The following is a 23,599-nucleotide window of genomic DNA, read 5'->3' as shown; positions in this document are numbered from 1 at the left end:
CAAGCAAATCAAAGCCAATACACGATGCAGGTTGGCAGAAGGTTTCATTGGATTATTACAGCTTTGAACTATTTCAACCATGCCATTAAAATAAAATTAGACAAAAAACTGCCAAACAAATCTGTGACACTTTCACTAGAAATAATTTCAAGTGTTCACCAGAAAAAATGCTTCAAGTTTGCCCAGCCAGTCTTAAAACAATGAAGATGTTATTGTAATAAGAAAAACAGAATATGAAATTTGTATATAGATGAGTAACAGCTCTCCTGGTTGCTTATACACAAATTCATGTGAATATCCACTGAAGCCACAGAATCCACCAGATGCAGGAAGCCAGCGAAGGCCAGGGCCCTCTTCTGTGAAAGCACCTTTCCACACTGCCCAGGTGAGCAGACAGGAATTAGTCTGTCTGCCAAGGACTTGGGAAGAAGAAAGCTGGTCCTTCTCCTGCTTGATCTGAAAATTACCTGCTGCCTCTGCAGCCCGACAGCAGCTCCCTGGGGCTGGGGAAGCGGCTGTGTCTCAGCCAGTGCTCAATGACAGGCTGCAGCAGCCCAGGGAGAGCAACACGCACACAGCCTCGGCCTTGATGTATCTCTTGGCTTTGTGGGGCAGTGCATTCCTGACCACACTCAGTATCTTGGGGAAGTGTCAGGAGTCAGCTCTCTGCCCTCTTCTCTCTGTATTTCAACTGGTTTTCATCCCAACACGTTCCCTGTTCTGCCCCAGGTCTGTGCAGGAGCAGTGACGTGTCCCAGCACACCCAGTGCGGGACAGACCCTGTGCAGGAGCAGCTGTTCCACTCCCCCTCACAGCCACTCGAGAGCTGCACCACAGGACATCACCAGTCTCCTCCCTGTTTATATGGTCTGGTTTCTCTTGGAATGGCAAAGAAACACACAGACACATGGAGGAACTGAGTGCAGAGCAGTCCCCTCCCTGCACACAACTGGAACACGTGCAAAGCACAACAAGCCACTGGAAGTAAATCCCAGAATATCCTGAACTATTTCAACCCTCAGCAAGGTACCTTAGAAACAAAGGGGTGCTGCATTTCTGAACTTAAACATAATTTCATTATTTAATTCTTAGTTCTCATGGGACAAACAAAGTGCATTTTTATAACATCTTTTTATTTCAGGCCTTGGTTCTGTGCCTCTTAAAATTAGGCCAAGTCAGACAAAACAGGTAAGTTCTCTTAACCCTCATTTACCTTGTTGTATTACACTTTTCACACTTAATTCAAAACTGGACAACCTGAGTAGCTTATCCACCTACTGACTGCACAAACGGATGGACTGACAACTTCCAGACTCAGCAGCAGCCGAATGTCTCCAGACCTCCAATACCATCAACTCAGCCAAAGCCAAGGAGCATTAACTCTAAGCCTGACACTGTCACAGCCACCACATTGCAGCGCCCACCACGTTTCTCAACCTCAGTGTTTCTTAACAGGCACATCAGGAACGTTGTTGTTTTCTTCACTTCCCTCTGAAAGCTTTAGCCTGAGAATTTAAATACTAGAAACAGTAAACAAAACTGGGTAAACCACATTTGTAGTTCAGAGTAATAAAACAGAGAAGAAAAATCCCAAGACAATTCACACAGCTATTATTCTGAGAGAAAAAAGTTCAGCACTTCAAACCAATTGAATTTAAACTTTTATTCCTAACTATTCTACCCACACCTACACATTTTGTATAAAATAATTTACAAATTCTTAAAATTTCACAAAGTCCTTCTGGATTTCATCAGTCACACATATATACAATAACCAATGTGCAAATTATTAATCCAGTTTTCACTTACTACTTCATGAGAAAACCAATAACCATCTACACAAAGCAAGTCCCTCACTATAAAACATGTAAGTTACTCCCAATATTCCATAAGTTACAATACGATTATTCTTGCACTGGGCCTTACAACAGAATGCAGAACATTTATTTCTTTGCCAGTCAGACAATACCAATCACAAAACTTCCTTCAGGAGCAGCTCCCCTTTCCTTTTTTCATTCCCCTCTTTCCAAAGGTTTCTCAGCTGTGCGTGACTTACAAACATTTTGCTCAGTAATCCAGAAAGAAGTGTGCTCATGGTAAGTCAATCAGCTGGAACCTCAATATCACCTAATCTGCAATAGGTTACTGTTTGTACTGTTTGTAATATTTCAACTGAAAATTCAATGTGTATTAGAAGGATTCAGTCCCTAAGCCATGCAAATAAAAAAGAAAATAACATTTCAAAGAGCAAAAAACTAAACTCCAAAATGAAAAGCCCACAAGAACAAAGTCACAAACTTGATTCATCCAAACAATGAATTTAACATAGAAAAAAAAAACAATTACCATTAATTTTTAATTAAAAAATCTAGAACTTTTACATTCTGCAGATATGAAGAGTAATCATTATGTCAGTTCAAGGATAAAAACATTCATCTCTACTCAGCATCAACTCCCATGCAAACTGAATTACGAGATTTCTTCATGAAACAACACATGCAAAGGTATATTGAGTATGAAACAAACTATTTTAGCTGTGACAGAACCATGTAAAGGACATAAGTATTTCTAAGCTGCTATTTAAAACAAACTATTGAAGAAAATTTTAACATCCCATGTTTTTTTATTAGCAAGTCACAATATAAATCTTCAAAAAAACCAAACCTATTTAAAAACAGGTGAAATGGTAAACAATAAGTGTCTCAAACATGGCAGAGACACAGCACACTCCCCACTAGGAAGTCTTACATAAAGAGATGAAACTATGTTTCCTAAAATCTTTCACAGAAAGTGACTTATCCTCCAACTGCATGAGTAGCTCAACAAAAAAGTCTGCTCTAGAAATACCCACTCCCTACAAATGGTGCTCTTTCCAATTGCCATTTTCACACTGCTCATAACGATGGCTCTTCTTAACATGCTGAGACCTTTTTGATAGAACGTAAGCAATGAAGCTGGGAGGAGAAAGTGTTTTTAAAAATTAAATACTCAAACAGCAGAACAGAGAAAATTGCCAATGAAAAGCTTTGTTACCTTGAGTGATAATTCTCATGTTTACAACCAGCTTTCCCCAGCACAGAACTCTGCTCTCGAGAGCCACTTCATGGCACAAGTAAATTCAGAAAGGAGAAGTAGCAATACTTGTTTCCTGTTGGGTTGTTTGGTTTGCCTTTTTTTTCCAAAAAGGGCAACTTGCAAACAAAGTGTGTAATCATGGCTTCAACTGTCCTTCAGTTTCAATATTCCCCTTTGCATCACTTGATCCACTTCCAACACTGATCCCCTTGTCTCTATCCCACTCTCACAGAATTCCCAGTGCTCACTCCCTGTACCTTCACTGCTCAGAGCTGTTCTCACCCAGCTGTTTATCCCCAGAACCGCAAAGTGATTTCTGCCCCAGTGCTGACGTGCAGCTCACCTTGACAGTTCTCAGCCAGGCCACACAGATGTGTGTTGCAGCCCGATTCAGGTGGGCCTGAGTGACCACCTTACAGGTTTCGTTTTCACCTTAAAAGGACATGTTTCCAGCCTCAACCAATTGGAGTCAGACCACCGCACCTGGGGTGGGGTCACTTGAGGTCATATATACCTGTGTTTTTGAATAAACTTGGGATTTGCTTTACATCACATTGGTGTGTGCAGTCCTCTCTAGAGCAGGCTTGCAACAGATGTGCCTCCTGCCCCCACAGCACCTGAGCACCTGCAGATTCCCCTTCCTATGGCCAGCAGGCTCAAAGCAAACTGGCTTCAATAACTAGTTCCTTTTCTTTAGAAGGAATGACACAGAAGCAAAAATTCTTCCAGCCTTTCACTGCACTCCTTCCCCTTATTCTCCTCTCTCCAGCCCCTAAACCCAGGTGTTGTCTGGCTGCTCCATCACCATGTGACACTCACCTGGAAGTCACATGGACAAAAGATGGGAGGAATGAAAGGTGCACTATAGACTGAGGTGGGAAAGGGCTGTGCAAAAACAGACAGGTAACTCTTCATAAAAACCTGGAATTCTTTTCATCCCAAGGAGTGGAAGGAAGACAGGACCAACATAATGGAGCACAGACAAGGGAGAGGAAGTCCAAGTTGTTTCAAGAGTGGCCTAAGTGTGAGATCAGCATGTGACAGACAGGATGGATGGAGGACAAGTTACACACAACAGCTCATCTGGCATTTGGGTTAGAAATATTCCATACACCCACCACCTTTTCTGCCACAGATTTGTTCTTGTTTCTTCAGTTTTGTCAAATACCTTGCTAAGAATCAGTATTTTGCAAACGTTTTTTATTTTTTGCCTTCTCAACAGAAGAAAATAAATGAAACCTCAATTCCACATTCTGAATTATCATATTTTCTAATGTCAATATACAGACATCACAAATGAAAGGCAGTTACTACCCAGCAATCCACAAAGAAATGCAATACAGAGAGGCACTCACTGCTACACAGGCTTTAGGTCACAGGAGGATCAGATGACTCAAACAAGGAACACCCTGCTCTGATGTTGGGGTTCATTGTGCTTTTTTTGCTGCCTACACCATTTCACTCTTCAATTAGCTCTTCAATTAGTTCAATTAGATTACTGCCCTAATGCTGGGGAGAGCATCTTGCTCTAAAGTGTTATCACCCACACTTTCACAAACCTGTAGGTTCAGTGACCTTGGATTTTCCAAAATATGTTTCCACTGGACCCTGCAGAACAAGCTGACAAGATTTTGCTCCACAGTATTTGCTTCAGTAGTTTTGTCAAGGGAACCAGAAAGCAGAGAGGAACACAGAGATCGACAGTGAAAAAAGTACCTTTCGAATTGGAGCAAAAATCTGTCAGACAACAGAACTGAAACCACAAAGTGTGATTTCTCTCTGAATTGCAGCTCCGAGTTGAGCAGGAAACAGCGAAGATTCCATATTCCACCAGAGTTTTCAAAATCCAATTTCTCATTAGCTCGTAAGAAGATGCCAGACCTGCAGCCTTCCTGCTAAGGGACATCTCCATCAGTGCTTCCCAAGCATAAGAGCAGCGTGTCTGAAAAAACTGTTAATGCTGTTTTATAAAGAACAGTTACCCATGTCTGTTCTCCAGAACCTGAAGCTCTAATACTTGAAAAAACCCAAACAACTCAAGTATTTAAATTATAATGTTCTGGAAACTTGGAAGTTCGGCATCATACACTATTAGCATGTTAAACAAATATGTTAATTATCATAATTCATACATTTAAATGATAATACCCTTACTATGCCTCGAGGGTAGGAAGGTATCTAAGTGCTTTACACTTTAAACAAGCTACATTTAACTGAATTTACCACTTGTGATTATATAAAATAAATATACAAGACATTCCTTCCATCATAATTCTTCCTCAAGCAAGGCCATACAGCTTTTTCCAAAGGCTTGTTTATCAAAGCAGATAAACTTTCTCTTCCCTCTTAAGATGCCAGAAAACAACACTCACACTTCAAAGGCTGAACTAAAAAGAGAAGCTCTAGTACAGCTCATACTCCTTCAACTGCTCAGAAATGCATCAGGGAAATAAGAGCTCATCTGCACCAGCCTAAGTCCACACAGCATATCAATAAACCAAAGAAACCTTGTCAAGATGTCAAAAAGGCCTCCAGACCTGCTCACAGACACCCCTGAAAAATGTGCACTCCTGCACAGCTGTGTGAGTGAATGCACCTGACACCGACCTGATTTTAGGGTAATTTATTACTTCTCTTCCACTGAAATGGGACACTTCATCAGGAATTATTAAAAGTCCTGATAGAAATTCAATTGTTTTAGAATAACTACCCAATAATATTAACAGCAACAACTAATCTAGTACTTAATGAGAGCAATGAAGTTAAAGAACATGAAAGGAACAGTGATGGGAGGAAAACCCCCAAAAGAACAACAACTGGGAGGCCAGGCTGGATGGGGCTCTGGGCAATCTGGCCCAGTGGAAGGTGCCCCTGCCCATGGCAGGGGGTTGGAACGAGATAATCTTTAAGGTCCCTTCCAACTCAGGCCATTCTACAATTGTATGATCAGTAGCAGGTTGGTCCCATCCCTTCACTGTATCATCTCCACCTTTACAGAAAGGAAAGCCCAGAGCAAGAATTATATGGGTCAAAAATTGTAACAGCAAAGACTGAACTGGCCCATTTTTCATATTTGACTCAGTACACTCACTAAAATCCATTCTCATGTGCTATCAATTACACAGTCACCAGTAATACTGAAATTGAAAGAAAGTTGGCCCGTTCCAAAATATTTGTTTTGCTTGTCTTTTCACCACATTACTTGTTAGTTCTGACTTCAAGCAGAATTTTCTGAAAGTTGCAACCTCTTTTCAGACTGAAGAGACTACACCTATAAAGCTGATTTGCCTCTCTCCTTTCTCATGCCTCCACTCTCTCACCCATTAAAAATAAATGTTAAATATGACTAGTTTTGAAATAAAAGTGTATGTTGACTGTGTCTGTAAATGCATTAATAAAGTTTTAAGAGAAAATACCATTTTCTATCCACATATAATCACATATTTTCATTCTAAAACAGATCCTGCCACTACAACTGCCCCATGAAAAAGAACAGTTGGAACACCCCGGCATGGGTGCCACAGTTGAATAAAATTGCCACCTTTTTCAAATGTCCACAACTATAAGCAAACACTTAATATTTCTTAAATCCTTCTGTTGTGTGAAAAGTTTTGTTCTGGATAAGAAAGAAAAGTCTCCACTCAACTTTGCTCACGTATATAACACCTGTCTAAAGCAATACCTGAAGCAGAGCTGTGTAACATACTTTCTAAACTTAATTTGGGGCACAACACCAGCAAGCAGATCCAGGCACTGAAATAATGTTGCAAGATTACAGGTGCCCTAACATTAGACTCAAACTACATCTACATGAAAGGTTTCATAGGATATTACAAAGCAATTATTTTTGTAAATCTTTTGGAAACACAAAACAGCAATTATAAAAGAAGATGTGTACAGCAAGTTTAAACCATAAAACACATCAAAGACAGTCCAAGTTACAGATCTCAAAATAAGCAGTAGTCATCAAGATCTTTTAATGTTAGTTTGTAAAACTTAGATCATCCTCTAAAATTTATCCAACAATCCACTTATCCTGGAAAAGCTCAACATAAAGCTGTGTGGGAAAGGGAGGAAGGAAAATGAGGACACTTTCATTTGATAATCAGAGAAAAAAAAAAACCCTCTTACTTGCACATGTGCAAACAGAATTGTTCAACTGCAGGCACATTTACACTGACCTGTGAAGGAGGCACAATCCCAGAAGAGGGTGACCTAAAGAGCCCTCAGGAATGCAATCTGGATGTCCCAGAGTGGCTCAGAGAAAGCAGGTCAGCTGTGTTCGTGCAGTGTTTTGCCAACCTAACCCTTCCCAAGCCACTGCTGGAACACAAGTCAGTCAATCTGCAGCTAAAATGCAGATCTGCACTGGCTTCACCAGGAGGGAACACCTGCCATGGGATGGCTGTGCAGTCTGTGCTGAGCTCAGGGGTGAGGCAGCACCTGCACTCAGCCTCCAACACAAACCAGGAGTTTCCAAAGAAAGGCTCTCCTTGTGTGCCGATGCAATGCAATTGTTCAAGTACAAAAACATTTTCCCTTCTGTTTATATGGAAGTTAAAAGCCAAACAAAACATACATACTTCTCACTTTCTAATTAACAGGCAAATTCATAAACATAACTAAGAATCAGGATGATGCCACAAGTAAAGAGCATTCAAAGAGACTCAGAAGATCTCAATGCTTTTCTACGTTATGGGTAACATACTATTAATATAAATAGCAGCCCATCAGTTCTTCCCTTAACTACACAGGCATCCTCTGCTCACAGACCAAATCACTGCCCTTCACTGTCACAGACAGTATTTACATGCCTACCAAAGCCCTGCTTCAACAGCACAGTCAGGAGCTTTACCCAGTGTCACCTGGCTACAGAGACTGCAAAGGCAAATATGCCCTTTCCATGACAGTTTGTTTTCCTAGCTTTCTCTTACAAGTCTGGAACATGCAGTCTAGGAAAAGTCCTCAAAGAGGAAGACTGAAAAAAAATTATTTCCCCTTTGAGTTCTTAAAAAGGAAGTCGTGGTTGACAACTACAAGTGAAAGTGTTGTATTATTTCCACCCTTATGGAATTAGGGGTGGAACCAGGAACATTATGTCTTTCATTAGTGCTTCTTTTCCTCCAGAAATTCTTTTAGCATTTAGCTCACACATTTGGATGCAGCTCTAAGTTACACTATAAAAGAAGTACTCCAGGTATTTCATAACACTCACTTCTATCTCTACATACCCACCCTGAAAGTTAGAACATAATTTAAGACAAGAGTAACAAAGGCCAGCCCACCTCAGAAATGTCTGACACTGACCTGGGAAGTTTTTTCTGGTAGGGGTTAATTTGCATCCCAAATCCTATCCCAGGACCAAAAGTAACCTTAACTGATTAGACCTGCTGTGGAACAACAGACTGGACTGGATGATACTCTGAGGTTCACACCAGCCTTGGTTCCCCTCGGACAGTTCATCACAGAATTTGCTGTCGCTGTTCACAATATTTAACTTCCCTCAAAGCAGACACCACCCTGACTACTTAATGACTTAGAAGTTCTGGAATCCATAGAAACAAAAGAAACTTCATTAAATTTATTCCTTATCCCTTAAAAATATATGCTAATGTTGATGTAACCTTAAAAATCCCCTGGCACACAGCAGGAGGAACGCCTGCAATGATGGCAAGAAAACAACGAGTTGCAATTACCTACAGGGATCAAAGACCTGCAAAAGTAATTTGGCTGCAGAACAGATTCTTTCACAATCAGCTTTTTCTTTAGTAAGAAAGTTAAAAACATGAAGAATTACAAACAATTCATTATACCTCCTGATGGTTTACATATCCTTCAAGCACCTGCAAACAGCAGGTGGAGGTGTAAAAACCAGCAATACCAGCATAAAATCACAAGTAATACCACATAAACTGATTTGCAATTGTATTGCCCATAAGGTCAGGCAACTATTACAGCTATAAACAACAATAACAATAAAAAAATTAAAAAAAGAGAGCATGACAGTTAATTGTGCCAGGAGTTAGTTACTGGGAAAGGTCACCAGAAATTCAAAAGACAAAAAGGTGGGCAGCTAAAAGCCAGCCTTGCAAAACTAAGAGATGTGACTTCTGGCTTCTAACCTACACAATTAGAGTATTATACTTCAAGAAAAGCAATTAAAAAAACCAGAAAACAAGGCATAATGATCAAACTCTGCTGAGGTGGAGTTAAACCTCTTACTGAGCATTAATAATATTGCATCAAAGACTAAGTTTTACAAAAACTTATGTTTAAACTGAATCTTGCTCAACTTCCAGAAAAGGAACAACTCTGGAGAAGTGCCAGGTAAAAGCAAAAACTGCTGTATCAGATAAGACTAATGGCACATACAAACAGCAGCAGCCAGGACCAAATGTCTTCAGAAGAACTTGCTGTACAAGTATCTCTCTGGCCCATGACAGAGCTTTTCATCCTGGATTTGAAACATAAGCATTTCTATTCCTTCCTTTGAAAAGGTTATTACTCAATGCAGTTAACAAGCACCCACAACTTTTGTATCTTAAGTCCTGCATTCATTTTATTTTTGTGGAAGAAATATTACAACTGCAATTATGAAAATATGCAGCACTAATAACTTAGTTTTCTATTCAACAGCCTCAATGTAGGAACAGAAGGTCCCTTGTCTGCTCTTATATATTATTTGAGACCTTGTATGGCTCCTATATTGAACTTTCTGTCAATAAATATTTCCAACACATTTGACTTATGTCAAAATGAAAACCAAACGAGATTGGTTCCTTCTGGGGGCAAACTTACTTTAATAGTAGCACAATACTACCAATATTTTTGTATTTAGTTACAAGTTCTCACTATTTTACACTATTAGGACATTTGCAAGTGAGTTCACTTTGCCAATTCTTCAGTCTCTCCCATGGCTGGTTAATGTTATTTTGTAACCCAAAAGGTCTACAAATCGCAAGTATTTCTTTCCATGGTTCAGCTATCAATGCTGAAACGTTCCTTAGTTCTGCAAAGACACCACAAATTCCTCATGCCCTAAACAACCCCAGTACTTTTTATGTTTATCTCTTATGTTTACTTTTTACAAAAGTAAAAAAGGTCAAACTACTGCCAGCATTTTCTGTGTTTTTCCACTCAACTACAGTGTTACTACAGGATTTTGGACTTTCTATTAAAAGCCTGCTGGAAGTTCATAATTTATTTATACTTTCTCAAGACTGAAATAAACTAAGACATTGCTCAATCACACATGTCTAGTACAATGCAACATAGAAATTGGACCCAATTAATTGTCTGGCTTCACCACAGTGATTTTCCTTTTCAAAATGGAAACTGTTCTGGGCCTCTGACAGACACATGAGTCTTGCAGGGGCTTAAGATGGTCCAGTCCAACTCATCTCTCTGGCTGATGTCCTCTCTCCTAAAGCAGACTGAAAAAAATACTGGTCTGTATTCAACCAAAATGCGACAATGCTGTAAAAGCTTTCTCCCAACAACTCTGCCACAAACAGAAACATTTCTGGAAAGCAACAAGTTGGGAACCTTAATGCACTGTCACAGCAAGATCTAACGAAATTCAGAGCTCTTGGATAATCCAAACTCTCAGCATGCAAGCAGCACTAACAGGAAGCAAGTATTGATGGGATACAAAAGAAAATCCAGAGACAACAAACAATAGTGTAAATTAGCAGCAATAGACTGTAAAATTGGTGGCTATAGGGACGGAGTGACAACATTTGTGTCCAGGTTCCACAAACAATTTTCACTTTAAATTATCTATTAAAAGATATTACAAACCCCAAAATGCAACAAAACAGCTGAGTATTTATCAAGACATTTTCAGAATGCCAGCTAGATCAGATTCAAACCAACCCAGCCAAAGCAGCACACTGACACAGCCACTCCTCTCCCACACAGCCCTTATAGCACATATTAATTCAGTTACTTTAATTAGATAAATAAGTAACAGAAACTGCTCAAAACCAGTAACAAAAATGAGATGGCCAAGCCAAATCAAAGTATTTCTCCAAGGCAATGCAAATCCACCTGCAAATGATCAATGGATTGCTGCAACTACCACAGGAGAAAGTAAATGTCAGGAACAACTTTGATTACATAAAACAGAGAAGCAAGGTTTTACATTTATAAGCCTGGGATCAGGAGCAAACCCAAGGCATCCTATTAGAGAGTTAAGGAAAACACATTTACTGGCCTTCATTCCTACAAAGTAATCTGATTCATTTGAGGTTTGTAGAAATTCATTGCAAATACTAAAGGGATTTTTGCTTGTTTTTAAAACCTGATCGATGTGTTGGTGTTCCTGGCTCAGGAGAGATGCATCATGACTGCAATGGATCAGCTCCAAGAATTACAGTATTAGCTCTGCAGCAGAGGCTCTGGATGGTGTATCTGCAGGGAAATCCTTCTCAGCACTGACTTACCTCTGCTATAAATGGCCGCCCGAACTCCTACACTGGTTCTAACAGGATGGTGCTCAAGTTTGTTGAAACTGAGAACTCTCTACCCCATAATATTCCTATGATCCTATCAGCATAAACCTGGATGGTTCATTCAGGGTGAAAGGCACTTACATAAAAATATTAACAGGTGTACGTAAGGGCTGCCCGACATCACCCTCTGACCAAGAGCACCAAGCACTGGAGTTTCACCCCAGTAAAGCAGATCCCAGCTCAGTCCTCGGGGCGCTTGGAACAAACATTCCATGTCTGGAAGATAAGTGTCTCCACTGCAGACTGTAAGGACACAGCTACAGCAAGAGTAGTGAAAAATAAAACATCTGTTCATCTCTCAAAGACAACAATCCTAACAGAAAGCTGAAAAGATGCAACAGAGAATAAAAAAAATAACACATATGGTCTCTACCAAAATAAATGCTACTGATATATGAGAAATTAAACATCCCCTACATAGATCAGCACTAAATAGGCCAGAGTATCATACAGAAATCTTCACTGGAAGCAGCAGGAAAAAAATCTCCCACCAAAATCCTGCAGCTCCAAATACCATTTTTCATATCTCACTTAATTTTTCAAGATGGATTTATTAAAATAGTTCTGAACAAACAGGACATGCAGAGATGTTCTACACTTCCTGGATTCTGCCAAATTCTTGATAACCACAAAACATTCTATGCAACATTAAGTGAAAAATATATTTCCTTTTTACAAATTGTTTCATGATCAATATACTTTTATCCTTAGTACAACACACCACAGAGATACCATGTAACATTTCAGCTCTTGTTTATCAATGTATTTCTTGCACTGGTGATCCAAAATAAGATGCAGTATCCCAGACAGGGTCTAATAAGCTGTGAGGGATTCTTCTTTCCAAGTGCAGACTTCACATTTGTCCTTGTTCAGACTCTTGAGGTTCCTGTCTGCCCATTCCTGCAGGTCAGGTCCCTCGGATGGCAGCTGTGTCCTTGAGCATATCAACTCACTCCCCACCACACCAACACTCAGATTTGGTGCCACCTTCAAACGTGAGTCAACTTCCCTGTGTCCTTCAGGTCACTGATAATAACGTTGAACAGGACAGCTCGTGGCACTGACCCCAGAGAGTTCTGCTTGTCACCAGCACCCCATCCCTGCACCACCACTGAGCCCCATCCCCAAACCAGTTTTGTTGTACTCCTGGAGTCATTCCCACATCCAGACCACAGTGCCAAATGCAGACAGGCCACTGTGGGAGCAGCCAACAGCCCTGCTAAAGGCAGGATGAAGAGCATTGCCCTCCCCTGCCCACAAAACAAGTCATTTTATCAAACAGTGTGATTGGACTCCTCAGGCAGCATTTACCTCTGGCAAAGACACACTGACCACTTCCAAATCATCTTGTGCATGTGCCCAGAAAAGTGTTCCACAACTTGTTCTGTGATTTTCCCAGGGACTCACAGCAAGTTAGCCAGGCTGTGATTCCTTGGCTGTACCTTTGGGGTCATTGTTTTGAGGTGTTGGGTTTTGGTTTGGTTGCTTGGGATTGGTTTCTTGGGGTTTTGGATTTTTTGGTTGGTTGTTTTGGTGTGGGTTTTTTTTGGTTTGTTGTGTTTTCTGGGGCGGGGGGGGGGGGGGGGAGGGGGGGGTTGGTTGGTTGTTTTAAAGAAGGTGCTACATGCTGGAGAAATTCTGTGACATTTTTATGTCACACATCTTAAGTCTAGAAGTTATAAAGCACAACCTTAATAAATTCCATTTACTGTTATGTGGACTATGGCTTTCAAAATACTGGTTAGCATTTCTGTCACCAAGATACTATGAATGTGCTCAATTCAACTCATACCCAGTTTGAATTAAACAAAAACAGTAGCACTGGCTGCCATTAACACAGAAACTTGTGCCTACACATTTTTTTCAGTTATTAAAAGTGACCCATTATTTGAAGCCCTTTTGATCTAAAAAAATACTTTCTTTTCCACACAGTTTCCCAGAGCCTTTGGTAAACCGTGGCAATGAATTCCCTATAAAAGGTACTTATAATAGCAACTCACAACAATCCAAGGCATTGAATAATTCTTGTTTTTGAAAGCCTGGATATCTGTTGGAAGCCTCAGGTTTCTGCTGAAAGCTTCTACCACATCTGTCAGAAGCATTTTAGCCTGGGAGAAGTCACACACAAATTCTCAAGGGCTTTCCACTTGTTTATTTTTAAAAATGATAACAAAACTGAAAAAAACCCCAAACTTTAAGACTATTTCAGTTTAGCAATTTGGAAGAGTTTCTCCCATATGCAGTGATGTAAGCTGAATAAACACATTTACATTTTCTGAACTATAGCCCACTTTTTCTTTTGCTTTGATTCACACTTTTGGGAACACTCCATGCTCAGCACAACATCTCCTTCCTACATATCTAGTGACTCACTTTTTCAGGCATCTCTTAAAAACACCCAGATTCATTAACTTGTAATTACTGAAAAAAAATCATTATAAGCATAATCTTCCAATATTATCAGTGTATGAAAAATCCACAAGAGTTTATTGCACTCTACCTACATACAGAAAAGGAGGAACTGCTCTGGTTGTCTACAAAAGTATTACTAAGCACAGAAAAAGTCCAAGTACAGATAATCCCACCACCATCTCCTCCCACCTGCATCTCATGCACACTGAAGCTTAGATGTTACGTTAGAAATATTTTAAAAAGCAAATACAGCTTTAAGTACCTGCTTTTAATTGCTATTTACTGGTGATCTTGAAAACTTTCATCCTTAATAATGCTGGTGTTACACAGACATTATCTCCTTGGGCACATGGCTTTTTCCATGCATAATTCAAGTGCCTTTATACAAAGTAAACATTCACATCTTTCAGCTGTAAGTAACATGTCATCTTCAACCTGGTCTCCTTATGTGACATACTTGAATTTATGCCACCTCTGCCTCAGAAAAAGCACTGCAGACGAGTTCCCTCACCACTGCTTGCTGATGCTCCCTCTCTTTGGAGTCTACCTCTCTTCAGAGATTATGCTGATAAAATTGTTTACAGACTATGTAGTAAACAGTATCACTCACATGATTTACTAAAACAAAACAAAACTCCAAGCCCTCAGGAAAAAAAAACAAAACAGAGTATGACTGAAAGGCAGCTCAAGAGGCCACACAGAGACTGGACCACATGACTGGGAATGCAGAAACTGGTACTGCCAAAGTCCACAACTTATGAAATTGCAGGCCCAGATCATTCATAAACCACTTGGAACTATTTGAAGGTTTCTGTTTCTAAATTGACATTTCAAGGTCTTTTATCTTAAAAAAAACCACAGAATTGATAAACGTCTTACATATGATTCTAAAAAACTGTTTACAAATACCATGACAAAAACAATTTGTGCAGGTTTAAATTTAGGTCATTGACAGGATAATGACAGTTTCCTAAATGAGATGTGCTTATTAGCAGTTCTGTAAACAATGATAATATATGCTCTGCACGCAAATGTTCTGGCACAGTTTTATGTTTCTGTTTGTGTTTTGAAAACACCACAGAATTCTTTAAAGTGGTTCCTGCAGCTGAAGATCAAGTCTGTATCTATCAGTATCTGCTACCTGCCTTTTCAGAACAGCATTTGGTATCTATTATCTCTAACAATGCATTTTCCCTTTCCACTCCAACTATCTCACAATTCATCATTCAGATACTTTACCAGATGAAAAACCAGACCGTATTGTCAAGAAATATAAATAGAATCTGAAAATCTCCAGTACTGTACCAATCCTTTAAACCTTTTACAGCACCAACACATTTAATATGCAGCATTTACAGGAATGGCTTCCTCTGCATGTCCCCAACATGCTCTTCAGTTGGCCACCATGGCCACAGATCCCCACCTATGCAGTTTGCATCAGACCCCCATCAAATTTTCACATGGAATCTCAAAAACTATCACATATCACCCTCTTACTACTGCCAAGCTGCAATTTTAAAACAGATAGTTAAAATGAATAAGCCAATAAATCTTTGACCTATATCAGAAAAGCCAAAGCTCACTGAAATGTAAAAACCACCAAAAAACCCCCCACAGCTGACAGTCTTTGACCCACGTCTATTAGGTGGCAGACAACACTCAGGGCTTTGTCAAATTAACCATCTCAAATATGGCTGGACTATTTGTAACGATAATAAAGCACAGAGGGGAGTCTTAAAATCTTTGTAAGTCATGAGAAATGTTGGTAAAAAGCTATATGCATAACAGTTTCTCATTTAAAGACAGCACAATAAACTGGAATATTTTACTTTGTTGACTCAAACAGGAAACGTTAAAAACTAAGCTTAAACTGAAAGTATTTCAAGCACCCAAGCTCTGGAGTCCAAGAAGATCACATGCACAGCAGAGCCAAAGCAATATGCCTAATGAAACACTTCATACAGATAGCAGTTTGCACAATTACCTGCAGGTAACTTGAAAGCCACACCACAACCCAGCCCTAAGAAATTAAATGCTTGTCTTGTCCCATCATGCCCAAGTGTTGCATAACACAGGAGAGCTAACAATGGAAGGTTTAAGAACTTTGACTGCGTTATACTGCTCCTCATGCTGTGTCATACTACCGAAAAACCTGCACTAATTACAGACTATATTATTCTTAAAATCCAGAGCTACACTGACTGCATTTCACAGGAGGGCATGGTGTGAGGCTGAAAGCCAGCTGACTGAGAGCACAAAGTTACAGAGTGTAACATCAATATATTTAGAAAAAAAAATTACAGTGCTGAGGAACTGAGGTCTGCACTTCGTTCATTTCTTGCTGGATATTTAAAATTAAGTTGACAGTCATTAAGTAAAACAACTTTACTTGTCCCAGTTCAATCCCTAGTGGACAAAACATGCACTACAGAACCCCTCAATTCCACATAACAAGATCACCAGCCTTGTGAGAACAGTTTAGACAACACAGGATATATTTTAAAGACATTTTCACTATCAGTGAGAATTTATCTTGTATGCTATTTTTTATACTCCTGCTGCCAGTAATAAAACTTCTATCAGACCCAAATAAATTGCAATAGGACAAGGAAGAAGGGTGAGAGCACCAAACACAGTGGGGTTTTAGATCCACTTTTTGCTCTCCACACAATGAGATTTATTTAGAGGCTCAGATAAAACAGTAATTTCTCAGCACTCAAACAAATGCTATTACAACATTATATTGATACAAGCCTGTGCTTTCACAGTTCCAGGACCCACCTGAAAATCACTCACTTCCAGAAATTAACAATACACATGCAAACTTTACAGTAATTATCACCATTTTCAACCATCAGCTTCATGTACTTTTAATAGTATTTAAAGTTTCTGCTCAGTAAGAAATTACCAACTTACGTGAAAAGTAACCATTTTAACACAAACCTTACCCCTTCCACGTGCGGCCATATTTACCACAGCAAAACCAGAGTGCTCTGCAGTCCAGAGGGACTGGCTAAAGTAAACGTGCAGATCCGTATATTTTTAAACGCAAACATCTTACCTTGCCTGTCTTGTGATCAAACCAGACAAGAGCATGGTTCCTGGACAGCACCTTGCAGTCAAACGTGGCGTTGTTCTGAGCTGGCCGGCAGCGAGCCACGGAGCGGCCGATCTTGACGGGCTCGTCCAGGTAGACATGACGCTCCTGAAACGGGTGAGAGTTCGGGCGGCAAGTGAAGATGGCCAAGGCTGAAGGCATCGAGGACAGATTGTGGCTGCCACACCAACCAGAGATGAAGAGAGCCTCTTCTGATGCAGGCTGTCCTCCACAATTTTTAACACACCTCCGCAGCAACTTTATATTAAAGCAGGACAAATATTATCATATGAGAGGCCTAACAACTTATTGTTTCAGTGTGTAAACTAATCCTGGCAATAATCCAGTGAAAAAGCCCCATTATGTCTTTAATAATATCAGCAGTGGCCCAAAAAAAGTCTACAACGTACAACTTTCAATCCATCCTCCTCTGGAAGAACAGGAACAAGCATCTGATTCCTTCAGAGAGAAGCAAAGGCCCCTTGAAAGGATATAATGTCTTAAATCCAAGTAGATGAGTCATACAAGTACTTTTGTTTGTAACCTCAACTGCCTTCTTTCTCCTCCCCTTCCGTAAACAACACTGACCAAAAGTCTGACCAATGCAACATGGAAGCAAGGAAAGGTTGAGGGAAGGGGGATGAAGGAGATAGATCAGCGTCCTCCCTCACAGGGCACAGACCAGGAGCTGGCAGGTGAATACGAAGCCCTCAGTCCGCAACAGGGATCTAGCTGCTTCGCACAGCAATCCGCATTTCACCATCTTTGTGACTTAAACCACAGCAGAATAGGTGGTCCTCGATTTAGGATGGGGTGCGAGAGCTACGCCGTGTTCCTGCCCTACACCAGATAGAGCTGAGCGGGTCTACAGCGTCTGAGATAAGGAACTTGATAAGGCATAGAGAGGACTCCCAACTCCGCTGCTCCCGGGGACAAACAGCGCGTGGGAGGCTCCTCGGGCCGGCCTGCGAGGTGCGCTGACAGGTCGCTCCGCGGCGGTGGCTCTGGCTGGCGGCAGGGCCGGCGTCCGTCCGTCCGTCCGTCGGTCCGGCGGCGGAGCCGGGGCTGGCCCGGGAAGTGCCGTCCGGGAGCCCCGGGCGCGGCGGCGGCTCCGCTCAGCCCCTCCGCAGGTGGCTGCGCATGAGGCGGGCCCGCCGCGCACCCCGCGCCCTCCGCCCGCCCCGCGCCGCTCCGCTGCCCCGCCGGCGGGAGAGGCCTGGCGGCCGGGCCCGGCGCTCCCGCTCGGTCGCTCCTGCCGCTCAGGCGGCCGCCGACCGCGGGAACTTTCCTCCGACCTGCGGGGACGAAAACAAGCCGGGTCAGGCGCGGCCCCCTCGGCGCGGCCCCCTCAGCCCAGCCCGGCCCGGGGCGGCCCCGCGAGCCGCTCGGGCGCGCCCGCCGCCCCCCTTACCTTGCGCGCAGCCGCCGCCATAGCGCCTGGAGCCCTTCCCGGTGTGGCCGCGGCGGCGGGGCCGGGCGGGGCGGGGCCGGGCCGCGCGGCGTGCGCACCGGCGGATCGCGCATGCGCACTGTGCGCGCTGAGGCTGCGGCACGGGCGGGCCCCGCCCCACTCCGGGCAGCAGGGCCGAGGGGGGGCACGGAGGGAGAGTTGGGAATGGGAGCGGGAAAAGGGGAGAGGGGCGTTCCTGGAGGGGCACGGCGGGGACGCGTTGGTACGGGGCAGGAGCTGAGGTGAGTGAGCCCCCGGGCCCGTGCCGCCGCCTTCCCCTCGCCGTTCTCCTCCGCTGTGCCATGGCGGGGAGGGAGGGAGGGAGAGAGCGGGGCCCGTCAGATCTTATTTAAAAGGGAGAGGGAATGGCCTGGAGTTGTGTCAGGGAGGTATAGCTGGACATCAGGAGACTGTTCCCCCAGAGGGTGGTGGGCACTGCGCAGGCTGCCGGGGAGTGGGCAGGGCCCAGGGCTGGCAGAGCTCCCGGGAACACGGTGGGATGGGATTGTTGTTGGGGTCTCCATGCGGGCTGAGGGTTGGGCTCCATGGCCCGGGTGGGGCCCTGCGGATCTGGGTGTTCTGTGACTGCAGTGGGAGCTCTGAGGGGAGCCCGGCGTGACACTGAGGGACTGCAGGAGCCTCCCAGACATCCTCCTGCTTTCCCGTGCTCTTCTGCTCATTTCATGATCCCAGGCTGCAAACCTTGAGAGCCGCAGCGGGGTTTGATGTGCCGGGCAGGAGAAATGCCGGCCGTGCTTGCTGCCCTGGATGCTGGAGCAGCTCTGGCGTGGGGACTGCAGGGACAGGGACAGGGACAGGGACAGGACTGACATGGGGTCACTGGTGCAATCTCTTCCCTCAGTAAGCCATGGAGCATCATCCATAATCACATTTATCCCCGTTTTCTAGAAGCCGAGGAAAGGTTACTTCGTCAAGGTCATTGGGAGGCTGGTGCTGAACGGGGCTCTGCGGCCTGAATTCATTTTTAATTCCGTCATTCCCTGTTAAGCAAACAAGTGGAAATTTATTTGTTACGAGATAGATGTTGGGGCTGTGCCAGCACTATAATTACCCTGTGACAAGGTGTTGGGATTAGCGACACGGGAGAAAGAGCAGCCGTGGAGGAAAGGAGTAGCAGGGCCAGGCACCAGGGACCAGGGGGAGGACAGCGATCGAGGCAGGGCAGGGCTGTGTGTGAGACAAGGCACAATTGCTGTGGGTTTAGTTGTAGCACAGTAAAAGCTCAGGGCTGTCTTCATTTTTTTCCTTTTCTTTCTGATTGCACTGTGATTTGGGGAAGGGGGATGTGATTCATTGAGCCTAGTTTTCTTCCAACAATCCAATGAGGAAAAGACAGCACAAACAGGCTGGAGCATCTGTGTTTGAAGCAAATAAATTAAATCCAAGATTAAAGACAAGTCTGTTTTTCGAAGCCAAAAACAGTCTGATAGGTGGAAGCTTTAGGGCTGTTTATTTATAGTCTTAATTCTCCTGACAGGAGGAAACAAAAAAAAATATCTGGCACACCACTTCATGGCTTTCATCAGCTTGTTTATGAGATTATACTATTGTGATAAATATAATCCCAATTTACTAATTTTTTTAATAAATGAAAATTTAGTGTGGCTATTGCTTATAGCACACAAGGTGCCATAAGTAATCCAAGGGAAGAAGGAAAGGGATATAAAAAGAAAATGGAAAAGAGAAGAAACTGAGAATAAATTCAAGTCTATTAGGAGTTATATTTGAGGGAAAGAGTTGTGAAAATAAAAGTAACTGAGAGTACTTTGGAATTGCCAAGGTGTAAAAAGTGGGAACAGTGGAACTACAGGTGTTATGAAGTGGTTATACAAGTGGAATGAAAAGAATGTGTATGAGAACATTTTTTATATTTTTGTGTGCATGTTTAGTGGAGAAAGTCTGAAAGTAAAATTAGAGATAAAGAAGATCCATTACCATCTATTGGGCCTAAGAAAATCAAATAATAAACTGAGCAGTGGATATCATCTTCTGATGTTCTAAGCATTTACAATTTTTAGATATTGTTATTGAGATTCAAGCAAATACTGTATTGTCTGTAGAGTGTCTTTCCCAAGCCTTCTGGTGACCAGTAGAACAAAATAATACTTGAAGCATCTGTGTCCTTTAAACTGTCAGCCAGGGGCGTAGCTGGTATCCTGAACCTTCTTCATCCCCCAGAGAAATCCCATTTTGACAGTCTCCTGGGGAGAGCAGTGCTGTGTGCCAGCTGCCTTTCTAGTTGTGTTTGGCACTGCCAAATGCCTCATGTACCAGCCGAGTTGCTTTTCATCGAGGACATTAATCTGAGCCCTGCTCTGCACGGTGCCAGCTCTCGGGGGAGCTGCAGGGGTGAGTTATCCCTCAGACTTTGTAACTCCTATTTCAAATTGCCTCATGAGTTCAGAAGTTATCAGGGGCTGAGTCACAGCCTAAGCTGAAAATACAGAAAGCAGTTGCATTCTGAGATGAGGATGCAATTACACTGTGGGTATTTTATGAGGTGTTTTATGCTTACCAGAATCATAGAATGGATTGGGTTGGAAAAGAACTCTGAGATCATCAAGTCCAACCCTTGGTCCAACTCCAGTCCCTTTACCAGATCTTGGCACTCAGTGCCATGTCCAATCTCAGTTTCAAAGCCTCCAGGGACGGTGAATCCACCCCCTCTCTGGGCAGCCCATTCCAATGCCTGATTACTCTCTCTGGAAAGAATTTATTTCTGATATTCAACTTCAATTTCCCCTGGCAGAGCTTGAGCCCGTGCCCCCTTGTCCTATTGCTGAGTGCCTGGGAGAAGAGACCAACCCCACCTGGCTAGAACTTCCCTTCAGGTAGTTATAGAACATGCCTGTCTCAGAACTGTGGGAAGCAGCAGGTGGATGGAGAGTTGGGTGTGAAGTGCTCGGCTGTGCCTTGCCCAGAGGAGGAGGATGTGGCACCTCCTGCTTCACTTCTGCAAACCAGTCACACCGAGACAGGCAGAGCCCTCGCAGCCGTGTTGGGCAAGGGCAGCACGATCCCACTGGAGTGTCCAGCCCTTTTCCAGGCAGGAAGTCCACAAAAATGTTATGATAGCCATCATAGCTGAGGGCAGAACAGCCCTCTCCATCTCCATGTTGGGGAAGGGAAGGGAGGGGATGGCGCTTTGGTCCCCTGAAGGGCTGATGTCTCAGGAGGATGAACAGCAGCAGAGGTGGGTCACATGCATACACGAAAAACACCTGGATTTTGGCTTGAGAGTGCTGAACTCCTAATGACTTGATGAAAAACAAGATCTTTTGCTGCAGGAAGCGTGTGGTCAAGTCCCATCTGACTGTGACTGAAAAACGCTGAACATTGTTATAGGCAGCTGAGTGTCAGATTTCTGAGTACTGTGCAGTGATGGTATAACAGGCTGCCAAAATAATTAATACATATCAGATTACGTTTTCAGAGGAGAGGTGTTGGGAACCAGTTGCTTAGTGGGAGATCCTGACTCAAGGGATTGTTACATTTGGAATGACCAGTCATGCTGTACAGCAAAAGTTCAGTTTCTAGTTATAATAATTAGGATGCAAAATGGTAATGTTTGCTAGACAGGTAAGGAAAAAGTTGGAAATGCACAGCTTTCTACTGAGTTCTCATCCCTGAAACTCATTCATAAGCAGTTTACCAAAACAATTTTGTATTGGTTTTCAGAAATGCAACAAATTCTGTGTATAATTGCACTCTTTAAAGGCATACCACATTTTAAAAAGCATTAATTTTGAAAGAATAAGCAACTCAGGCAGTGTAATCCTCTCTTGTCAGGTAGATTTTCCATTTATTTAATTTTCTTTCACATCCTTCCCTATTCCCATCTCCAGTTTGCATTAAACTTATTAAAAGATACGTGTACCCAGTATACAAATGAGTGTCTTACCAGCAGAACAGAGTTATATTAGTGTAATATATGTAGTAAGCATATACTGAACATACTATTCCATTTACATTGTGTAATAAATATGTGAATATGTTATGCAATTATTTATTATACTGTATATATCCTATCTATATATACAATATGCATTGTGTGTTAATAATATATTTGGTGTATATATATATATATAAATATAATGTAATATGCATACATTAATAGTGTTATGGTAATATGTAAGTAATTTTAGGTACAATGTTTCTGAATTTCAAATTAAATTAACTAAGTTGATATATTTGGCATTTTCACTGCTTTACTGCTTTAGCATTCCACAGTCATCGTGTAACCAGCTCTTAGTTGCTTTTCTATTAATATATCAATTTAGAAGTCAATATTAAAATTGACTTTTTGAAATGTTTGGTATTTTCAGTGTCTGTTTGAAAAACAGAAAAGATGCTTTAAAAATACTTATGATAATTTTGGTGTGTGTTTATCAGTTTCAAATGAAGCAGAGCTAATTTTCAAATAGAAATAAAGTACTGCTTTAAGCTGAAATGCCAAGGCGGGTGTGGAGGAGGGAAGGTGAGGTGAGCAGATGATGTTTAAGCAGTTTTTGGTGTTACCCTGTGGATGTGAGCGGCCTGCACAGTCACTCCCTGCCGAAGCTGATGGAAACGCGCCAACCAGCAGCCAACACAACATTTGCTGCTACCTGATAGAAAGCATCCAACTGGGAGAGGTGGGATGGAGCCCTGGAGGTGGCAGCTGGAGGAGAAAGATAGAGGGTGGAAGAAAGCAAAGTTCAAACGCTGAACCGTTCTGACTCTTTAGAATCCAGCTGTCCCATTCTCATTTTTATTCCAGCAACTGACATCACAGGGGATGCTTTTTCTTGAAGACTTTCTTGTCAGACCCTGCTGAATATTTGCATGAATAGATCACTGTTTTTCTGCCAAACAAAGAGAGTTAATGGAGATTTGTAAGGGCACATTCCATATGCAGAGCCCCACTATTTCATGAGTCTGTATTGCAAGTTGTAGCTAAGCACTTGCATTGAATAGATTCTCTGTTTTGAAGTCTCTATTTTGTTCTACACTGATACACTTCTTGAAGGAGAAAGCAGTCTCAGTTGTTTC

General features: G+C 42.3%; 1 protein-coding gene across 28 annotated transcripts in view; it reads right to left on the bottom strand.

Annotated features, from left to right (window-relative positions):
- Window positions 1–18,599, bottom strand: part of SLMAP (sarcolemma associated protein) — a 78,523-nt gene extending 59,924 nt beyond the window's left edge. For all 28 annotated transcript variants that reach the window (XM_071550800.1, XM_071550815.1, XM_071550807.1 and 25 more), the window contains exons 1-2: window positions 18,509–18,599; window positions 17,062–18,392 (exon numbers count right to left, since the gene is read on the bottom strand). In XM_071550800.1, coding sequence (XP_071406901.1) covers window positions 17,062–17,259 — 198 coding nt within the window. In that variant the 5' untranslated portion in view covers window positions 17,260–18,392; window positions 18,509–18,599. The remainder of the gene's footprint in view (window positions 1–17,061; window positions 18,393–18,508) is intronic.
- Window positions 18,600–23,599: the final 5,000 nt, after the last annotated feature.

This window comes from Pithys albifrons, chromosome 3 (assembly GCF_047495875.1).
Source record: "Pithys albifrons albifrons isolate INPA30051 chromosome 3, PitAlb_v1, whole genome shotgun sequence".
NCBI lineage: Eukaryota > Metazoa > Chordata > Aves > Passeriformes > Thamnophilidae > Pithys > Pithys albifrons.
The sequence above is the reverse complement of the archived record's forward strand: the minus strand, read 5'-3'. Positions and strand labels throughout refer to the sequence as shown.